This window comes from Taeniopygia guttata, chromosome 27 (assembly GCF_048771995.1).
Source record: "Taeniopygia guttata chromosome 27, bTaeGut7.mat, whole genome shotgun sequence".
Taxonomy (NCBI): domain Eukaryota; kingdom Metazoa; phylum Chordata; class Aves; order Passeriformes; family Estrildidae; genus Taeniopygia; species Taeniopygia guttata.
The window spans coordinates 1,444,130-1,464,346 of NC_133052.1; the positions used below are offsets into that span (position 1 = coordinate 1,444,130).

Consider the following 20,217-nt stretch of genomic DNA (forward strand, 5'->3'; position numbering starts at 1 on the left):
GGGGCTCAATAAATACTTCAGCATCACCCCCCCCCCCTTTAAAAACCACCGACACCAAAAAAAAAACCAACAAAAATAACGTCACCATCATCCCTCCCTCCCCGCCCGTCCCCGCGGTCCCACCGGGGTGGCACCGGGGGCTGATTGTCGTGCTGAGGATACGGTGTGGGGGGATTTGGGGTGCCCGGGGTGGGTGGGGAGGGCTCGAACCCCTCTCCGCCGTGCCTCAGGTGCCGTAGAAGCCGTAGTAGCCGCTCTCGGTGACCGGCTCCCGGTCGTAGCCGTCGCCGTTGCGCGGCGGGGAGGAGCTCTCGGTGCTCTCGGGGTACGGGGACACCCGCCGCCGCTTGCACTCGTACAGCCCCGAGTCCGGTGAGCCCCCCGGTGCCACGGCGGGCGGTTCGCTGGTCCAACCCTCCATCTCCTTGCCCTTCTCCTCCCGGGGCTCCCGGTACCAGCCCAGAGCCGCGGCGCCGCCCTTGGGGCCGTACTGCGCGGGGCTCCAGCCCCCCGGCACCCCGAAACCCGCCGGCCCCTCGGGGTAATAGGGCAGGGGCGGGTGTGGGGCGGGCGGCAGCGCCAAGGGTTTCACCCCATAGGGCACCAATTTGCCCCCCCCGTACCCCCCATCGTACCCCCCGAACTCCAGCGCGGCGGGGCCGGGGGGCTGCTGCGGGGGGAAGAACCAGTGCGGAGGGTCTTTGGGGGGCAGCGGCAGCGCAGCCCCCCGCTCCCCCCCGAAGAAGCGGCCCGGGGGCAGCGGGCACTGCTCGGCCAGGAGGGGCTGGAAGCGCGGGGCCGGCAGCAGCTGCTGGCAGCCCGCGGCCGCCGGCGGGGACGGGCTCAGCCGCTCGCTCTCCGCGGCCGCGTACATCCTGCGGGGAACGGGCACACCGGGTGGGTTTGGGGGGCTGTTCCAGCCGGGTGAGGCCGGGAGGGCACCAGGGAGGGACAGGAGGGAGGAGAGCGGGTGGCACTCACGAGTCAAAGTTGTCCCGGAATCCTTTGGCGAAGGGGTTGTGGTCGATTTTCAGCTGGGTGATCTGGGGGGACGTGGCAGCTTGTTCCTCCTCCGGGGTGTCCCCCCCATCCCTTTCCCCCCATCCCACCTGAATCCCACCCTTTGCCAGGGCAGGGGGTGCTGGGGGGGCTGTGGGGTGCTGAAGGGGTTTGGGGGTGTGTGGGGCGGTCCTGGGGGGTATCAGCGAATCCAGGGGGGGCCTGAAGGGATGCAGGGGGAGGCTCTGGAGGTCGGAGGGGAGCTGAGGGCACCGGGCGGCCTCTGGGATGCCGAAGGGATGCAGGGGAGATGTTGGGGTGCCGCAGGATGCTGTGGGACAGCTCTGAGAGGGATGGTGGGATGCTAAGGGGATCCAGGGGGGAAGCTCTGGAAATGTGAGGGTCCATGGAAGGATTTTGGGATGCTGAAGGGATCCACGGGGGAAGCTCTGGAAATGTGAGGGTCCATGGAAGGACTCTGGGATGCTGAAGGGACCCAGGGGGGAAGCTCTGGAAATATGAGGGTCCATGGAAGGACTCTGGGATGCTGAAGGGGTCCAGGGGGGAAGCCCTGGAAATGTGAGGGTCCATGGAAGGATTTTGGGATGCTGAAGGGATCCAGGGGGAATATCTGGAAATGTGAGGGTCCATGGAAGGACTCTGGGATGCTGAAGGGATGCTGAAGGGATGCGGGGACGATCCTGGGCTGCTGAGCTCGCAGGGATGCTGCAGGCGCTGGCAGACAGGGGTGGCCTCGGGGGAGGCCGCCTGAAGCTGAGGACAGGCTGGATGTTGCCGGGGGTATGAACGGGGCGCGGTTTTGGGGGGCTGCGCTGATATGGGATATCCCGCCTGGTTTCTGGGGGTGTTGCCGGAGTTTTTGTGCTGTTGGGGGTTTGGGGGTGCCCGTACTCACGTCGGCGTTCTGGTAGGCGGTGACGGCGATGAACTGGGTCTCGGGGAAGGCGAAGGTGTGGGTGTGCGGGGAGGGGGACCCGTCCTCCGCCTCGCCCTCCCTCACCTCCGTGACGTGCAGCCGCGGCTGGTACTTGTGCAGCGACTGCAGCACGATCATCTGGGGGGGAAGGGGGGTAAAAGGGGACAGCGAGCGGTCAGGAGGGGGGTGGGGGGTCCCAGGGGGCTGCCACGGAGGCAGGAGCCCCCCCTCACCTGCCCCACGTTGTTGGAGGCTCCTTTGTTGTTGGTGAGCTTCAGCTTCCCGAAGGAAACCTCCTGGCGCATCCAGTGCGCGCCCGTGTTGGGAGAGTCGGGGTGCAGGTACAGGCGGTTCCCTGGGGAGGGTACCCCAGTAACACCAGTAACGCCATTAGCCCCAGTAACCCCAGTAACACCAGTAACACCAGTAACCCCAGTAACCCCAGTATCCCCAGTAACACCAGTATCCCCAGTAACCCCAGTAACCCCAGTACCCCAGTAACCCCAGTATCCCCAGTACCCCAGTAACCCCAGTACCCCAGTAACCCCAGTACCCCAGTAACCCCAGTAACACCAGTATCCCCAGTAACCCAAGTACCCCCAGTACCCCCAGTAACCCCAGTAACGCCATTAGCCCCAGTAACCCCAGTATCCCAAATAACCCCAGTAATCCCAGTAACCCCAGTAACGCCAGGATCCCCAGTAACCCCAGTAACCCCAGTACCCCCAGTAACCCCAGTGCCCCCAGCAGCCCCCAGTAACCCCAGTACCCCCAGTAACCCCAGTGCCCCCAGCAGCCCCCAGTAACCCCAGTATCCCCAGTAACCCCAGTACCCCCAGTAACCCCAGTGCCCCCAGCAGCCCCCAGTAACCCCAGTACCCCCAGTACCCCCAGACTCCCCAGTACCCCCAGTAACCCCAATACCCCCAGTACCCCCAGTACCCCCAGTACCCCCAGTAACCCCAGTACCCCCAGTATCCCCAGTACCCCAATAGCCCCAGTATCCCCAGTAACCCCAGTACCCCAGTACCCCCAGTACCCCCAGTACCCCAGTACCCCCAGTACCCCCAATACTCCCAGTATCCCCAGTACCCCAATAGCCCCAGTATCCCCAGTAACCCCAGTACCCCCAGTACCCCCAGTACCCCCAGTACCCCCAATACCCCCAGCACCCCCAGCACCCCCAGTACCCCCAGTACCCCCAATACTCCCAGTATCCCCAGTACCCCCAGTACCTCCAGTACCCCCAGTACCCTCAGTACCCCCAGTGCCCCCAGTACCCCCAGTAACCCCAGTACCCCAATAGCCCCAGTATCCCCAGTACCCCCAGTGTCCCCAGTACCCCCAGTGTCCCCAGTACCCCCAGTACCCCAGTATCCCCAGTACCCCCAGTAACCCCAGCACCCCCAGTACCCCCAGTACTCCCAGTAACCCCAATAACCCCAGTAACCCCAGTACCCCCAGACTCCCCAGTACCCCCAGTACCCCCAACACCCCCAGTACCCCCAGTACCCCCAGTACCCCCAACACCCCCAGTGCCCCCAGTGCCCCCAGTAACCCCAGTAACCCCAGTATCCCCAGTACCCCCAGTACCCCCAGTACCCCCAGAGCCGCAGGGTGCTCTCAGGGGTGCCAGCCCGTACCTGGCACGCTGCCCTCGGCCTTCCCGCACTGTACCCACTTGCCGCCCTGGTAGCGCCAGTGGTGTTGGTCCACCAGCACCACGTCCACGCACACGCTGTAGTGCGCCACGGGGTTCAGCCCCGACAGGCTGAAGCTGAGGAAGGGGAACATTCTCCTGGGGAGGGACAGAGGCACGACAATGTCACTGTCGCTGTCGCTGTCACTGTCAGGGCCCGCTCGGCCCGTGGCGCACGGGGCACTTTGGGAAGGCGATGGGGAAACTGAGGCAGCGCGGTGCCCCCCGCCCCTCCCGCGGCCGGCCCGGTGCCCGCGCGGGGCTGAGTGACCCCGGCAGCTGCGGGGATGTACCGGGGCCGGTCCCCCCCGCTCCCGGCATCTTCCTCCCCCTCCCCAGGCACCTTCCGGATCGGAAACCAACACCGCCGCTATTTCGGGCTGGCCGCCAGCCCGCGCCAAGGGCACCGAGGGGACACGGTGGCACCGGGGGGCACCACGGGGCGGCAGCTGCCACCCACCCCCCTTCCCCCGCGACCCCCGGGTGTCCCCTCAAAGCAGCGCTGCGCCGGGAGATCCCCGCTCCCTGCTCCACCCAGCGCTGCCCGCTCGCCCCAGGCTCCCCAGTAACACCAGTAACCCCCAGTATCCCCAGTAGCCCCAGTAGACCCAGTAGCCCCAGTAGCCCCAGTAACCCCAGTAGCCCCAGTAGCCCCAGTACCCCCAGTAACCCCAGTAGCCCCAGTAGCCCCAGTAACCCCAGTAACCCCAGTAGCCCCAGTAACCCCAGTAACCCCAGTAGCCCCAGTAGCCCCAGTACCCCCAGTAACCCCAGTAACCCAAATAACCCCCAGTGCCCAGTGGCCCCAGTGGTCCCAGTAACCCCAGTAGCCCCAGTAACCCCCAGTAACCCCCAGTAACCCCAGTAACACCAGTAGCCGCAGTAGCCCCAGTAGCCCCAGTAGCCCCAGTAACCTCCAGTAGCCCCAGTAGCCCCCAGCAGCACCCCTCAAACCCTCACCGGGACACGGGGCTGTCCCCAAACGGGGATTTTTCACCCCGAATTTTGGGGGGAGAGGGGACACGAAGGGAAAAGGGGGGAGGGGGTCCGGGCCCCCGCAGGAAACGGGGCCGGGGCAGCGCCGGGGGAAGAGCGGCGGAAAGAAACATCAGCGGGTGGAGGCTGAGTCAAAATTGCCCTTGCGAGAGGGTGAGGAATAGAAAAAGAAAGAGAAGATAAAAAAAAAAAAGAGAGAGAAAAATAGAAAGAGAAAGAAAAAATAGAAGAAAAAAAAAAAAGCCAGAAAAAGACAAGAGAAGAAAATGAAGATTAAGAAAAAGAAAGAGGGGAAAATGAAGAGCAAAAAATAAAAAGCAGAAGAAAAAGGAAGAGGAAAATGAAAAATAACGGGAAAAAAGAAGTGGAAAAGTGAAGAACAATCAGGTGGAAAAGAGAAAGAAGGGGACGATAAAGACTAAAACCAAGAACATTAAATAGTAAAAATAAGAATGAAAATATGATAAAGAAAGCGAAAGAGTAAAAGATAAAGAAAAGGATAAAGATGGAGAGAAAGATTAGGATAAAAGGAGAAAGAAGCGGCGAAAGCAGCGGCCGTGGTGAGGAGCTGCACCGGCGCTGGCCCCGGGAGCACCGGGACCCCCTTTTTTTCCCCCCGTGTCCCCCCGGCTCCGTCCCGCGGGCTGACATCTCCCCTTCAGCTCAATTAAAACGGAATTGATTTTGCTTTTCCTTCCTGAGCTTTTTTAGACCTTATTTAAGGGGAAATCTTAAAATCTTACAGCAGCACGACAGAGAAAATCAGTAAAAATGAGTAAAATTCGTCTGAAAGGTAATAGAAAAGAGGCAGAGTAGTTTAATTACTGTCTAATACTGAAGAATATTAGCATGAGTATTTATCAAAGGATGAGAATAAACCTACCCAAAACAAAATTTGCTCTTTTTAAATCAAGTAAAGATATTGTTGCAAACATAAACCTCGGTGTTAGATTAATTTTAAACGGGACGATGACATTTTGTACTGAAACCGAGTAAAAAATTGTTTCGTTATTTTCGATTTTGCGAAGGGAGAAAAATTTACTGTTTTTAATAACACTGAATTAGTATTTCTGATAGTTTAAAAGCTTTGGATAGAACTTTTCCTGACTGCAGGGTCTTGATCTTCAAAGCCACCGTTCTACAATGGAGATAAAGCTGATAAAAAAAATCTCCACCGCATTAAACCCACCGGGGACCCGCCGGGGCACCGAGCGGAGGCGCGGCACAACCGGGCCGAGCTCCGAGCGCGGCTGCTGCAGCAGCCCGAGCTCTGCACGGAGCACAGAGTTAAAAACAGCTTTTTTTGGGCTGCTTTTTGGGGTTTTGGGGTTTTTTTTGTTTGCCTCTCGCTCCCACAGCCGTGCCCCGGCGCTGGCGGCCGAGCCCCGGTGCTCGAGGCGGGGAAACCGCGCGGGCCGCGGGGCGGGGGCAGAGCCCCAAACCGCGCCCGTCCCGCCGTTATTTTTAACCCCCCGGTGCCCCCCCGGGCTGGGCACTGCGGTTTGGGAGGTGCCCGACCCCCCAAAAACGGCGGCTGGGCCCGACCCCCCAAAAACGGCGGCTGGGCACCGCTGGATGCGCCCTCCGGGGATGCGGCCCGGTGATCCCGGTGGTTGTCCCGGTGTGACCCACCGAGGGGACAGCGGGACAGCGGGGACAGCGGGGACAGGGGGACACCGAGGGGACACGGGGACAGCGAGGGGATAGCGGGACAGCGAGGGGACAGCGGGACAGCGGAGACAGGGAGGGGATAGCGGGGACAGCGGGGACACCGAGGGGACAGCGGGACAGCGAGGGGACACCGGGGGACACTGCGGTGCTGGGGACACGGGCCAGCCCCGCTGCACGGCAGGCACCGGGCACGGTGGGTGACATGGCACGGTGGTAGCACGGCAGTGCAGGGCACGGTGGCATGTGTGGTGACAGAGTGATGCGTGGCACGGTGACATGACATGGCTGCTGGACATGGCACGGTGACTTGGCACGGTGACATGGCACAGTGGTGACACACCAACACACGGCATGGTGACATGGCACACTGGTGACACACCAGTGCATGGCACGGTGACATGGCACGGTGACATGGCACAGTGGTGACACACCGGTGCATGGCACGGTGACATGGCAATGCACGCCGTGGTGCCACAGCGCGGTGGCACAGCTGGACGAGTCCCGGTGACGCCGGTGGCACCGCTGCCTGGCACGGGGTGACGGGGCACAGCTGAATGTCACAGCGCAGCGGGGCACGGGGACAAGTCACAACATGTCCGTGCCAACCCCGCCGAGCTGCCAGCCCGGGAGTGTCCCCAAAAGGCGCTGCCACCTCTGCTGTCCCTCCTCCTGCACCCCTCAAATCAAAGCCACCCGCTGGGCTTGGTGTCCCCAAAGCCACCCCCGGTGTCCCCTCCGCAGGCAGAGCCATCCCTTGTGTCCCCAAATGCAGACAGAGCCCTGCACCCCCAAAAGTGAGGCCGTGCCACCCTGAGCCACCCCCAAGTGACAGGGACAGCCCTTCTGTGTCCCCAAGTGACAGGGACAGCCCCTTGTGTCCCCCCAAAACGCAAAGACGGGCCCCGTGTCACCCCAAAAGTGCAGGGCCGGGCCCTGTGTCACCCCAAAGTGCAAAACCAGCCCCCGTGTCACTCCAAAGGGCAGGGCCGGGCCCCGTGTCACCCCCAAAGTGCAGGGCCGGTCCCTGTGTCACCCCAAAAGTGCAGGGCCAGCCCCTGTGTCACCCCAAAGGGCAGAGCCGGCCCCTGTGTCACCCCAAAATGCAAAGACGGGCCCCGTGTCACCCCAAAGGGCAGAGCCGGCCCCTGTGTCACCCCAAAGGGCAGAGCCGGCCCCTGTGTCACCCCAAAATGCAAAGACGGGCCCCGTGTCACCCCAAAAGTGCAGGGCCAGCCCCTGTGTCACCCCAAAGTGCAGGGCCGGCCCCCGTGTCACCCCAAAAGTGCCCCGCGGCAGGAATTCCCCGGGGTACCGGCGAGTCCTCGGGGCTTTCCGCCCAGGATGGGGACAGGACGGGGACACAACGGGGACACGGCGGGGACAGTCCCGGGAAACCGGCCGGGAATTGTCCGCACCGGGATGGTTGGGGTGGGTGGCCCGGGACAGGGTGGGATGGCTCAGGGTGGCACGGGACAGCTCAGGGTGGCACGGGACAGCTCAGGGTGGCACGGGGCAGCTCAGGGTGGCACGAAAAAAGGGGAAAAAAGCAGAATTTCAGCACATTCCTGCAAGACCCGAAGGATGAAACAACATTTTGGGGTGCCCTCCGCCCCTGGCACCCCCTGGGGACGTGTCACCCCGCCCGTGCCAGCGCTGCTCGGCTCGGAGCGGGCACGGCCGTGGCAAACCGAGCGGCCCTAACGTGTTTAGATTTCCAGCACATTTCGCAGGTCGGGCTCAGCATGGAAGTGACATTTCGGGGGGCAGGAAGGGACCCCCGGGCACGGCGATGGGGCTGGGCAGGGGGGGTCTGTGCCCTGTGCCAGCTGCTGAGGGCACAGCGGGGGGAGGCAGCGCCCTTGGCACGGATTTTGGGGGTCCCTCGGGGGGGATCTGCGTGTGATCCCTGCCGGGGTCCCCTTCTCACTGAGACCCCCAAAGTGCAGCCCAGGGTGGGGTTCCCTCCATCCTGAGCACCCCAGGGTGGGGCTGAAGGACGGGTTCAGCAGTTTGGGCTCCCCTCGCTGCCGAGTTTGGCGACTCCGCTGCCCCACAGGGCCTGTAGGGCGCCCAGATCCCCAAAGTGGGGTTTTGGCAGCCCCCCAAAAATCCCCCAATGCTCTCCCAGCCCCGGGCACCCGCAGCCCAGCACGGAGGGGACAGCGAGTGCCCGGCGGTGGCATCACCCGGGGCATTTTTGGCAGCCAGGACGTGGCCAAATCGCTCCCCCTTCCCTGGGCACGTGTGGGGCAGCCGGGCTCTCTCTGCCCCACAGACGGGGGGGGGGTTCCACCCCAGCGAGGGGACAGCGAGGGGACAGGGTGTCACCCACCCAGCCACCCTCCCACGGCGCTGTGGGGTGGCAGCAGCTCCTCACCGCTTGTTGCCGCGGGCTGGGGCCGGATCAGAGCTGGGCAGTGCCACCACCTCTGCCACCTTCCTGCCACCGAGGGTCCGGACCCCCCTGTCCCTCCCTGCTCCAGCTGGGGACACCCCCAGACCCTTTTCTCCTTCCCACGAGCCTCAATTCCCCGCGGAAGCAGCACCAGGGCACGGCTGGGATGCTTTGCTGCCCCTCCCTGGCTTTTCTCGCAGCCAAACACGGGCCGGGGGGTCCCCTGTTGCACCCCCAGATCCACAAACACCCCCCACCCTTCCAGGGATACGAGGCGGGACCCCTCAGCCCCCCCGGCTTGTCCCACCCCCGTCACCGCCGGTGTCCCGCACCGGACCGCCGCCATCCCCGGTGCCCATCTCAGCTTCCCCCGGTGTCCCCGCCGACAGTTCCCGGTCCCCGGTGCCCATCTCAGCTTCCCCGGTGTCCCCGCCGACAGTTCCCGGTCCCCGGTGCCCATCTCAGCTTCCCCGGTGTCCCCGCCGACAGTTCCCGGTGCCCGCACACCCCTCTCCAGCGCACCCCAGTCCCCTCCAGTCCCTCCCGGTGCCCCGCCGCCCCCCAGCCCCGCTTCCCCCCGGTGCTGCCCGGCTCTCCGGTCCCGGCCCGGTTCCGCCCCGGTTCTCCGGCTCACCTGCCCTGCTTGGTGATGATCATCTCGGTCTGGTGCTTGTGGAACTTGGCCCACAGCGGGTAATTGTTGAGCATCACCTGCACCTTCCCGGCCGCCCGGTAACCGGGCAGGGCACAGAGCGGGGGGCACAGCGGGGTCCCCCCGCCGCCGAAACCGCCCTCGGTGCCCGCGTAACCTTCCACCGGCGCGGCGGGAGGCGGCGGCCCCCGGTAAGGCGGGCACGGCCCCAGGAACCGAGCGCCGAAGCCGCCGGGAGCGCCGTAAGGCAGCGGGGGGGCTCCCGGTTCCGGTCCCCCTCCATCACCGAAAAAAGCGGCGGCGGCGTCCCGGGGGAGCGGCGGCTCCTTGGCGAAGCTGGCGGCGGCGCTGAGCATGGGGGCGGCGGGCCGGGGGGCTCCGGTGCCCGGTTCCAGCGCGCCCATGGACGGGCGGGGGGCACCGGCCCCGCTCAGCCGCTCATCGGGGTCCCCGCCGGCGGCGGCCCCGGGACGCGGCGCCGCTCAGCGCTGCCCGCCTGAACCGGCTCCCGCCGCCCCCTCCATGCCCGGTGGTACCGGGGGAGGGGGCCCCGAGCGACGGCGACCCGGGGACAGCCAAAAAGGGAGCGGGGGAGAAAAAGCAACCCCGCAAAAAATATCCTAAACCGGCCGAAAAAGCCCTAAAAGTGCCGTGGGGGGTTCCGTGCCCGGTGCCGGTGCCGGTGCCGGTGCCGGTGCCGGTGCCGGTGCCGGTGCCGGTGCCTCACACGCTCCACCTGCCCGGCCCCGCGGCCCCGCGCTCTTATCCAAAGAAGCGGCTCCGCACCGGGAGCTCCGCCCCGCAACCCCTCCCCACCCCCAACCGGGGCGGGCCGGAGCCGGGGAGGGGCCCACGCGGGACCGCGACACGCGGGGAACCGGGGACGGGACGGGGGAGCGGGGTGGGGACACGGGAGGGGACAGGGACAGTGTGGGGACAGGGACAGTGTGGGGACAGGGATGGGGACAGGGGACAGGGATGGGGATGGGGATAGAGATGGGGACAAGGAACAGGAATGGGGACAGGGGACAGGGATGGGGACAGGGATGGGGACAGGGACAGGGATGGGGACAAGGGACAGGGATGGGGACAGGGACAGGGATGGGGACAAGGGACAGGAATGGGGACAGGGATGGGGACAGCAATAGGGATGGGGACAGGAATGGGGACAGCGATAGGGATGGGGACAGGAATGGGGACAGGGATAGGGATGGGGACGGGGGACAGGGATGGGGACAGGGGACAGGAATGGGGACAACGATAGGGATGGAGATGGGACAAGGATGGGGACAGCGATAGGGAGGGGGACACGGACAAGGGACAGGAGTAGGGACAGGGATGAGGACAAGGGACAAGAATAGGGATGGAGATGGGGATAGGGATGGGGACAGGGATAGGGATGGGGACAAGGGACAGGGACGGGAATGGGGACACGACTGGAGGTAGGAACACGGATGAAGATGGCAGAGGTGGGGATGGGGACACAGCTAAGGGCGGGGACAGGGATGGGGATGTGGCCTGGGACAGGGACGGGTCAGGGACAGGGACAGGGATGGGGATGTGGCCTGGGACAGGGACGGGTCAGGGACAGGGACAGGGATGGGGATGTGGCCTGGGACAGGGACGGGTCAGGGACAGGGACAGGGATGGGGACAGCGCTGCCTCCCGGGACACCCCCAGACCACCCCCTCCCCACGCACCGAGCTCTCCAGTGAGAAAAAGAAGGAAAACAAGGAAATTTCCAGAATTGTTTTTTCTAGGAGGGAACAGAAAGGCCGGAGGGGGGTTGAGGATGGGGGGTCGCAGCTCCTGATGTCACCACGCGCTAATTCGTGCCCGTTTCACCATCGCCACCGAGGATAAATTGGCAGGGACACCCCCCCGCTGAGGGATCACCCAGAGGGTGTCGGGCTCGCCAGTGTCCCCAGCGCGGCCGCAGCTGCCACCGCCACCCCGCGTCCCCCGAGCCCCGAGGGTCCCGGTGCCGGACGGTGCCACCAGCGGGGGCCGGAGGGGCGCGACAAGGAGCGTGGTGGCCCTGTCCTCAGGATGTCACGGCCTTGAGTGTCCCCCTGGCATGGTAAAGTGACACCAGGGACACGGGGAGACGCGGCGGGACTCCTGGAGATGGGTGTGACAAGTGTCCCCGTGCGGGAGGGGACAGGGGGGACAGGGGGGACAGGAGGGACAGGAGGGACAATCTTACAAGATGAATTACCAGCTCTGAGTGTTTGATATCAGTAATAATTAAGTGTGGCACGGGTGCAAAAGTAAAATTTTAGGATTCTAGATGAGGGGTCCAAAGGGGACAAGATGGAGGAAATTGGGTGTGCCTTGTCCTTTTTCTCCTTCTTCATGCCCTCCATGTTTCACTGTGGTGTTGGCATTTTTCTGTTGGTTCAGGCTGGGGACACACTGTCCAACGTAGGTGACAGATATTGGCACGTTATTGTAAATCCAGCACAGGTAGTTTGTGGTATTTAATGTTTGTACCATCCCACTGAGGGCAGAGCCCCACACGCTGCCCTGCAGGACAGAGCTGCGGCAGGGCAGCAGAACATGTTAGAGATAAACAGAATAAACAACCTTGAAACCAGCACAGACCAATTATGGCTTCTGCTTTGGCAGTGGGGCTGACAGACAGAGACTTTTTTCAATTTCCCAATCATCAATAGCTCAGATTCCGCCATTTGGGATCCCAAACATCCTTGAGCCGAGCCTGGCATCGCCCCGTTCCTCAGTTTCCCCCATCCCTGGGGTCTCCAGCGCCCTTCGTGGGGGGATTATCCCGGATTTGGGAATGTCACCGTCACCTCCGGGGAATGTCACCGTCCTACACGTCCCCACTCCTGGGCATCATCCCGCTGATCCCGGCACCGAAATCCCGCAGAGGGACCGGGCAGAGGGTCGAAAGTGTCCCCAAAGTGTCCCCAAAGTGTCCCCTCCCTCCAGGCCAGCCCCCGGGCAGGTTCTGCCTCTGCCATGGAAGGACGCGGCAGGAATTTGGGTTCTGGGGAACGAGGGGAAACTCGGCGGTGATTTTCTTAGTCAGTGGCATCGTTCCTGTTTTCATTATTAAAATGAGCACGAGGGCACCGGGCACCAGCGGGGCTAAATTTGGGCTCAGGGAAAACCAAAAATACTGTCCCCACCCCGGAGGAATTTGCATCTCGCTGCTGCTCGAAGGTTCATGGAAACGCGAATTGCGAACCGCGGGGCCCCCGGGCCGGCCCGGCCACCTGCCACCCACCAGGGGCACCCACCCGGTGCCACCCACCGGGGCCACCCACCCGGGGCACCCACCCGGGCCACCCACCCGGGGCACCCACCCGGGCCACCCACCCGGGGCACCCACCCGCGGGACCCCCGGCCCGGGGCAGCATCCGCCGCCCACCTGCGAGGGACGGAGCCGCATCCCCCCTTCCCCACGGAGCAGAGAGATTTTGGAGCCCCCCCAAAACCCCCCACGGGCTCCCCACCTTGCGAAGCCCCCTCGTGTCCCACCCCGAGCACTTTGTCCCCTCCGGCACGTCCCCCGAGTCCTGTGAGTCACAGAGGGAAGGAGCCCCACGGGGGACTGAGAGAAGGAACCCCACGGGTGGGTGGGGGGGTCGTGGCGAGTCCCGAGCAGCGCTGGGAGGATGCTCAGCCCCGCCGGACCTGGCGGGGAAGGGGCACCCAAGGGTGACAGGGGTGGGTGACAATTCGGTGACACTCCGCGTGGCGGGGGGGTGGCTCGGTGGCCCTGGGGGTGGGGGGGGGGCAGCAGACGGTTCCTTAATCTCGGGGAAGGAAGCGGCTCCGGTTACCGAGCTGCCCTCGGTGTAAAAGGAGAGCGACAGGAAGAAAAGTCATTAACATCGTGCCAGCCGCTGCCACCCAAAACCCTCCTGCTGCTGAGCCCCGTGCCCCCCGTGCCCCCCGTGCCCCTAATGCCCACCGTGCCCCCCGTGCCCCCCGTGCCCCCCGTGTTCCTGGTGTCCCCCCGTGCCTCCCGTGCCCCCCGTGCCCCCCGTGCCCCCCGTGTTCCTGGTGTCCCCCCGTGCCCCCCGTGCCCCGCGTGTCCCCCGTGTTCCTGGTGTCCCCCCGTGCTCCCCGTGCCCCGCGTGTTTCTGGTGTCCCCCCGTGCCCCGCGTGTTCCTGGTGCCCCCCGTGTTCCTGGTGTCCCCCCGTGCTCCCCGTGCCCCGCGTGTTTCTGGTGTCCCCCCGTGCCCCCCGTGCCCCCCGTGCCCCCCGTGCCCCCCGTGCCTTCAGTGCCCCTTGTGCCCCCCGTGTTCCTGGTGTCCCCCCGTGCCCCCCGTGTCCCGCCGTGTCCCCCCGTGCTCCCCGTGCCCCCCGTGCCCGCTGTCACTGCGCTGTACCCCCGGTGATCTCTGGCGTGGGGTGGCACTGTGGGTCCCACCATTAAATCCCCCCAAAACCCCTCCGTGGGGTGGTCCCGCAGCGGCGGGGGGACACCGGTCCCCCCTGTCCCCCCTGTCCCCTCGGAGACCGATCCGCGCCCCGGCTCCGGTCCCTCCTCCTCTTCCTCGCCCTGGCTGTGGCATCCCGCGTGGGAGTCCGGGGGGGTCCGGGGGGAACCGGGGGTAACCGGGGGGGACCGGGGGGGACCTGGGGGAGTCCATTTCACCCCCTGCCGCCATCCGCGGCCCCTCGCCCCGCTCCTGTACGAGGCGATTTTCTTCAGCCGGAGCCGCATCCCCGGCGAAGAGCCGCGGCTCCCTGGGGAGCGCCGGGGGGCTGCAGCCCCTGTCCGGCCGGTTTAGCGTGACGGGGGCGCGGGGGGCTCCGGGCCGCCGCCCCCGGCCCTTCCTCTCCGTCAGCGGGAGGCGAAGGCCGGGGAGTGATGCGCGCTGCCCGGGCGGGGCACGGCGGGCGAGACACGGGCTACAGCTTCTGACAACACGCGGCCCCCGCGGGCACACGCGTGTGCGGGATCACCCGCCCCGCTGCCAGCGCCACCCCCTGAGCCCCCCCCGCGCGGGGATGCGGCCACGGGAGGCGTCCCGCGGGCTGGGGGACGTGGGTGACGTGGGGACATGGGGGGGTTGGACCCCTCTGGGATGGGGATGAGGGTGGTCCTGCCCGGTGGAAGGGGTGGAGATGTGGGTCCTGCCCCACTGGGACCGGTCCTGTCCTACTGGGATCAGTCCTGTCCTACTGGGATCAGTCCTGCCCCACTGGGACCGGTCCTGCCCCACTGGGACCGGTCCTGTCCCACTGGGACCAGTCCTGCCACACTGGGATAAATCCTGTCCCACTGGGATCAATCCTGCCCCACTGGGATCAATCCTGCCCCACTGGGATCGGTCCTGCCCCACTGGGACCAGTCCTGCCCCACTGGGATCAATCCTGCCCCACTGGGATCAATCCTGCCCCACTGGGATCAATCCTGCCCCACTGGGACCGGTCCTGTCCTACTGGGACCAGTCCTATCCTACTGGGATCAATCCTGCCCCACTGGGACCGGTCCTGCCCCACTGGGATCAATCCTGCCCCACTGGGATCAATCCTGCCCCACTGGGACCAGTCCTGTCCTACTGGGATCAATCCTGCCCCACTGGGACCGGTCCTGCCCCATAGGGGACGGTCCCACCGCTCAGACCCCGCCCTGTCCCAGGGTCCCATCAGGATTTGGAAGGTCCCGCCCTGCAGGAGCTGTAGGGTCCAACCCTATAGGGTCCCGTGTTCCCCCACAGCGTCTGATCCCATCCTTCTTGCCCCATAGGATCCCATCCTTCCTGCCCCATAGGATCCCACCCTGTCCCGCACGTCCCCATCGCACTCTGTGGGGTCGCACCCTGCTCTGATCATCCCCGATGGGGTCTGTTCCTGCCCCACCAGTCCCAATCCTGTCCCGTGCACCCCGGAGGGTCCGGTGCTGCCCTGGCAGGTCCGGTACTGCCCCGGTGGGGTCCGGTACTGCCCTGGCGGGCCCGGTGCTGCCCCGGAGCTCCCGGTTCTGCCCTGGAGGACCCGGTGCTGCCCTGGTGGGGTCCGGTGCTGCCCCGGAGGGTCGGTGCTGCCCCGGAGGGTCGGTGCTGCCCCGGAGGGTCGGTGCTGCCCCGGAGGGTCCGGTACTGCCCGGTGGGGTCGCGGTGCTGCCCCGGTGGGGTCCGGTGCTGCCCCGGAGGGTCCGGTGCTGCCCTGGTGGGTCCGGTACTGCCCCGGAGTGTCCGGTGCTGCCCCGGAGGGTCCGGTACTGACCTGCCGGGCCCGGTACTGCCCCGGTGGGGTCCGGTGCTGCCCCGGAGGGCGGCGCGGGCCGGGCCGGGCAGCCGGAGGCGGGGACGGACGCTCAGAACGTGCCAAGCGGCAGAACCGGAGTTAAAAATACCCGCGGGGGCCCTACCGACGGAAGCGGAGGTGTCGCCACCGGCTGCTCGGGGTCGGGGGGGACCGGACTCGGGTGTCCCGGGCCCCGCCAGCCACCCCCGTACCCGCGGTGGGCGGCGGCAGCGGCGGCGGCGGCGGCAGCGGGGTCCCGACTCCCCCTCCCAAAATCACGGGGCAGGAGGAGAATTTTCGCCCCCGTCACCCCGGGGTGGGGTGGGGGGGTCACCCCCAGCCCGGCTGCGCCCCCCGCCACCTCCGCGGCCACGGCGAGGTGGCCTCGGGGAAATGCGAAGTGACAAAGGACGCGCGGCGCGTTCATTGATGTGACGCGGGGCTGACACCGCGCTCGCACCCGGGGCCGGAGCGCGGGAGAGGGAGGAAAGGAGGAGGAAATAATAAAATAAAAATTATAATAATAATAATAAAGCAAGCCAAATAACGGATTCCAATCAAATGGTAAAAATGGGTCACGGGGAAGGAGCCGGAGCCGGTTTCGTTCCAGCCGCGGGTTGGAAGGAGCCGCCCGCGGGCCCGGTGGCACCGGGAGAGCTCCGGTGGTGGCGGGGGGGACGGAAAGGAGGAGGGGGCGGTGGGGATGAGGGGAAGGGGACACAGCACCCACACCGCGAGCCTCGGCCAGGGCCGTGCGACCCCAGCCCCAAATCCCACCCCACGGCTGGCACCCGGCTTCCGCGACCAGGCGGGGCCACACTGTCCCCAAATGTCGCTGTCGCAGCCCCGGAGGGCTCTGGGACGGCCCGGGTCGGGTTTTCCCGTGGGGGATGGAGGTGGGATCCACGCGGGACCGCTGGGCTGTGACCCGGCAGGGCGGCTCGGTGCCGGGGTGGCCCCGCGGTGGCCGGTCCCGGCGGGTCACCGGGAGTTCAGGCCGCCGCTGTCCGTGACCCCGGGTGCCGGATTTTGGGCCAGCCGCGGGTCTTGTCCCTCACGGCCACGCGTGTCCCCGTGGCCGCGGTGACTCGCAGCGAGCGCTGAGGAGCAGCCCCGGGGGGACACAGCAGCCACGGGGCCACCACCGCGCCTGGCCGCCACCGCCGCTGTCCCCGAGAGCCACGCAGGGACCAGGGGACACTTTTGCTGTCCCTCCCCACAGCGTCACCGTCCCCGTTGTCACCGGGGGGTACCGGGGCGCGGCGGGATTTGGGGAGGGGGCTGTTCCTTTCCAGCAGACCCCCCCCCTAAACTTTGGATGCTCGATCGGGGTGACCCCGAGTTTAACCCCACTTAGGGCACGGCAGCCGCTGTCCCCAGCGCTGATGGTTTGTGACAGCCGCCAAGTCCCCCCCGGCGGGCGCTGGCGAGGCGAGGGGGGGGTGGGCGAACCCCCTTCGTGTCACGGCGCGTTGGCTCCGTCACCTCCCGGGGTGGCGGGGCGGCGGGGCCGGGGCGGCCCGCGGGTGCCCGGGGGGCCCGGTGGCACTTGTCTCTCCGCGACAGCCGTGATGGCGCTGGGCACATGGCAGCCGGGGCTCCGTGTCCCCCCCGCCACCCCCGAGCTGCCATCTGAGGCCGGGCACGGGGAGGGGGGCACAGCAAAGCGCCGGTGCCACCGCGGGCACCGGGGACACGGCGGTGGCTCGGCCGGGCCGGGGTGGGAAGGTGGCCGGGCACTGCGGGTGCCACCACTGCTGTCCCCTGTCCCCGAGGTGTGGGAACCTCCAGGAAGAGGTCAGGAGCTGCTGGCACTGCTGTGGGACAGTGGGGACAGCGGGACAGTGACAGGCGGGGGGCAGGAGAACAGGGGGGCACAAGGTCGGGGTGTGGGTACCCCAGGGTGAGGCAGGGACAGGACTGAGGCACCCGGGAGGGATGTGGGCACCCTGGAGGGATGCTGGCACCTGGAACACAGCTGGATACGGGTGCCCAAGGGGATGCTGGCACCTGGGTGACACTGGCACCTGGAGCACAGCTGGATACAGGTGCCCAGGGGTGATGCTGGCACCTGGAACACAGCTGGATACGGGTGCCCAGGGGGGATGCTGGCACCTGGAACACAGCTGGATACGGGTGCCCAAGGGGGATACAGACTGACCCATAGATCCTGACCCATAGATTCTGCCTGCCACCCATAGATCCTGACCCATAAATCCTGTCTGACCCATAGATCCCAATCCTGCCCCATAGATCCTGCCTGACCCATAGGTCCTGTATGACCCATAGATCCTCACCTGCCCCACACATCCTGCCTGCCACCCATAGATCCTGCCCCATAGATCCTGAAATCCTGACCCATCGATCCTGACCCATAGATCCTGCAATCCTGCCCCATAGATCCTGAAATCCTGACCAATAGATCCTGCCCCATAGATCCTGCTTGACCCATCGATCCCAATCCTGACCCATCGATCCCAATCCTGCCCCACAGATCCTGAAATCCTGCCCCACAGATCCTGCCCCACAGACCCTGCAATCCTGCCCCACAGATCCTGCCCCACAGAGCCATCCATCCCGCCCCACAGATCCTGCCTGCCCCACAGACCCACAGATCCCGCCCCACAGACCCCCGAGGGCAGCCCCCCATTTCCCCGAAACGCCTCCGGGCGGCTCTCCGCTCCCCGGCAGCTCTGGGGGTTGCGGTTGAGCCCCGGGGCTCCGCTCTGACTCACCCCGGATCCCCCGCGGCCTTTCGGGGCGCCCACGGCAGGAAAGAAGCGCTCAGCCGGGCACCGGAGCCGGGCGCTTCCTCGCGGAGCCGTTTCCTATAAACGCCGACCGAGGGGACACCGAGGGGACACCGCGGGGACACCGTGTGCCCCGAGCCCGGCCGGGGGTCCCTGCAGCCCCCCCGGATTGTGCTGGGGGTGATCCCTCTGCAAGGACGGGGAATGGGGTTCCAGAGGGATCGCACCTCAGAGCACACCGGAGGATCCCCTGGGTGACTCCTGCACCCAGCGGCACCAGGACAGTCCCCCCAGAGCACCCTTGGGTGCCGTGTCCCCCCCGCCCTGCAGGGGAAAGCGGGGCCCGAGCAGTGAGAATTGTTTCGGTTTTCCTCTAAATGATAAAAACGCGGAGAAAAGGGGAAAAAAACCCAACCCAACCGAAAGTTGGAAAAAGAAACCTTAAAGGTGCCCAAAATAAGAGGGGGTTTTGATGGGAAAAACAACAAAAAAATGAAGTTATCACCCAGGAAATGGCGAGGTGTGACCCACTGGCATGGGGGCACTGGGGACACGGGGGACACAAGGGACACGGGGGGACAGAGGGGAGACGGGGGACATGGGGGACACGGGGGACACGGGGGACACGGGGGACACAGGGGACATGGGGGACACAGGGGACCCGGGGGACACAAGGGACACAGGGGACATGGGGGGACATGGGGGACACGGGGGACACAAGGGACACTGGGGACAAGGGGGACACGGGGGACACAAGGGACACGGGGGACACGGGGGGACACGGAGCCAGGTCTGTCCCACTAACAGTGGGGGACACAGCCGGGGTGAGAGGGTGCTGCGCACCCCTGGGTGGCCCTGGGGACAGCGCCCAGTGCCACTGCTGTGACAGCCCCGGCGTTTCGAGGGGACAATTCCCCCGGGGATGCTCCCACCGCCCCCGGGCCGGGCGGGAGGTGACAAACCCCGGGCCTGCCTTGTCCCCAGCCGGGCCACACGGGGACACTCGGGACGCCACCAAAGCCACCTCGTCCCACGCCCCGCCGCGTGGGGACAGCGGGGTCGCACCCCCCGGAGCCCCCTCGGGACGGCGTGGCCGAGGGGGGGCTGCGGGGTGGCTTTAGGGACACCGCGGGGGTGGCACGGCGAGGACACCGCCACCGTGGGACAGCGCTGTCACCCAGCCCAGCGCTCCCCGCGTGGGGCGCAGCTCCGGGGGGGGTCACAGGAAATGGGGCCGCACCTCCCCCCCCCCCCCCCGGGCACCCCCACTTCCCTCCGCAGTGGGAAAGGGAAACTGAGGCACGGGGGCAGCCGCAGCGGGGTGGGCTCGGAGCCTCCCCACGCGTGACAGAGACACGGGGACGGCCACCGAGCGACGGCCACCGAGCACCCCGGGGACCCCCCGGAGCAGGGGCGCCCCCCAGGCAGCGGTTTTGGGGCGCTGGGACCCCCCAGGCTCGGGCGAGCATCGCGGGGACGCTCCGCAGCAGGTGACACCCCCTAAGGGACGGCGGTTTTGGGGGGCCCGGGGGGGTCCCGGGCAGGTGCTGAGTCAGCGGCAGCCGCCCCCGGGGGAAGCGGTACCGGGGGGGCCCCGGGATGAGTAACGGCGGCGGCGTTGGGCGTTTAGCACGTGATTTCAAAAAAAGAGAGACAAAACCGGGGGGAAAGGCGGGCGGAGGGAGAAAAGGGGGGCCGGGGCACCCCCGGGGCGCGGGCAGGCCCCGCTGCGCCCCCACCCCAGTCCGAACCGGGGACAGCCCGGTCACAGCCCCGCCGCACCCCGGGGCTCGTCCCCACGCGGGTGGTTTGGGGACCCGACCCCGGGGGGGGTCACCGTGTCCCCCCCAGACCGACTCTGCCTCCCCCTCGGTCCCCCGGAGCTGCCGG

The 20,217-nt window shown here is 66.3% G+C and overlaps 1 protein-coding gene across 1 annotated transcript; it reads right to left on the reverse strand.

Moving 5' to 3' along the window:
• Positions 1–81: 81 nt before the first annotated feature.
• Positions 82–10,111, reverse strand: TBX21 (T-box transcription factor 21). Its single transcript, XM_030256434.4, has 6 exons — positions 9,332–10,111; positions 3,580–3,734; positions 2,170–2,291; positions 1,916–2,074; positions 982–1,043; positions 82–875 (listed from the first exon to the last, which is right to left on the reverse strand). Exons 1-6 carry the CDS (start codon positions 9,751–9,753, stop codon positions 227–229), a joined length of 1,569 nt encoding a protein of 522 aa, XP_030112294.4. The 5' UTR covers positions 9,754–10,111; the 3' UTR covers positions 82–226.
• Positions 10,112–20,217: the final 10,106 nt, after the last annotated feature.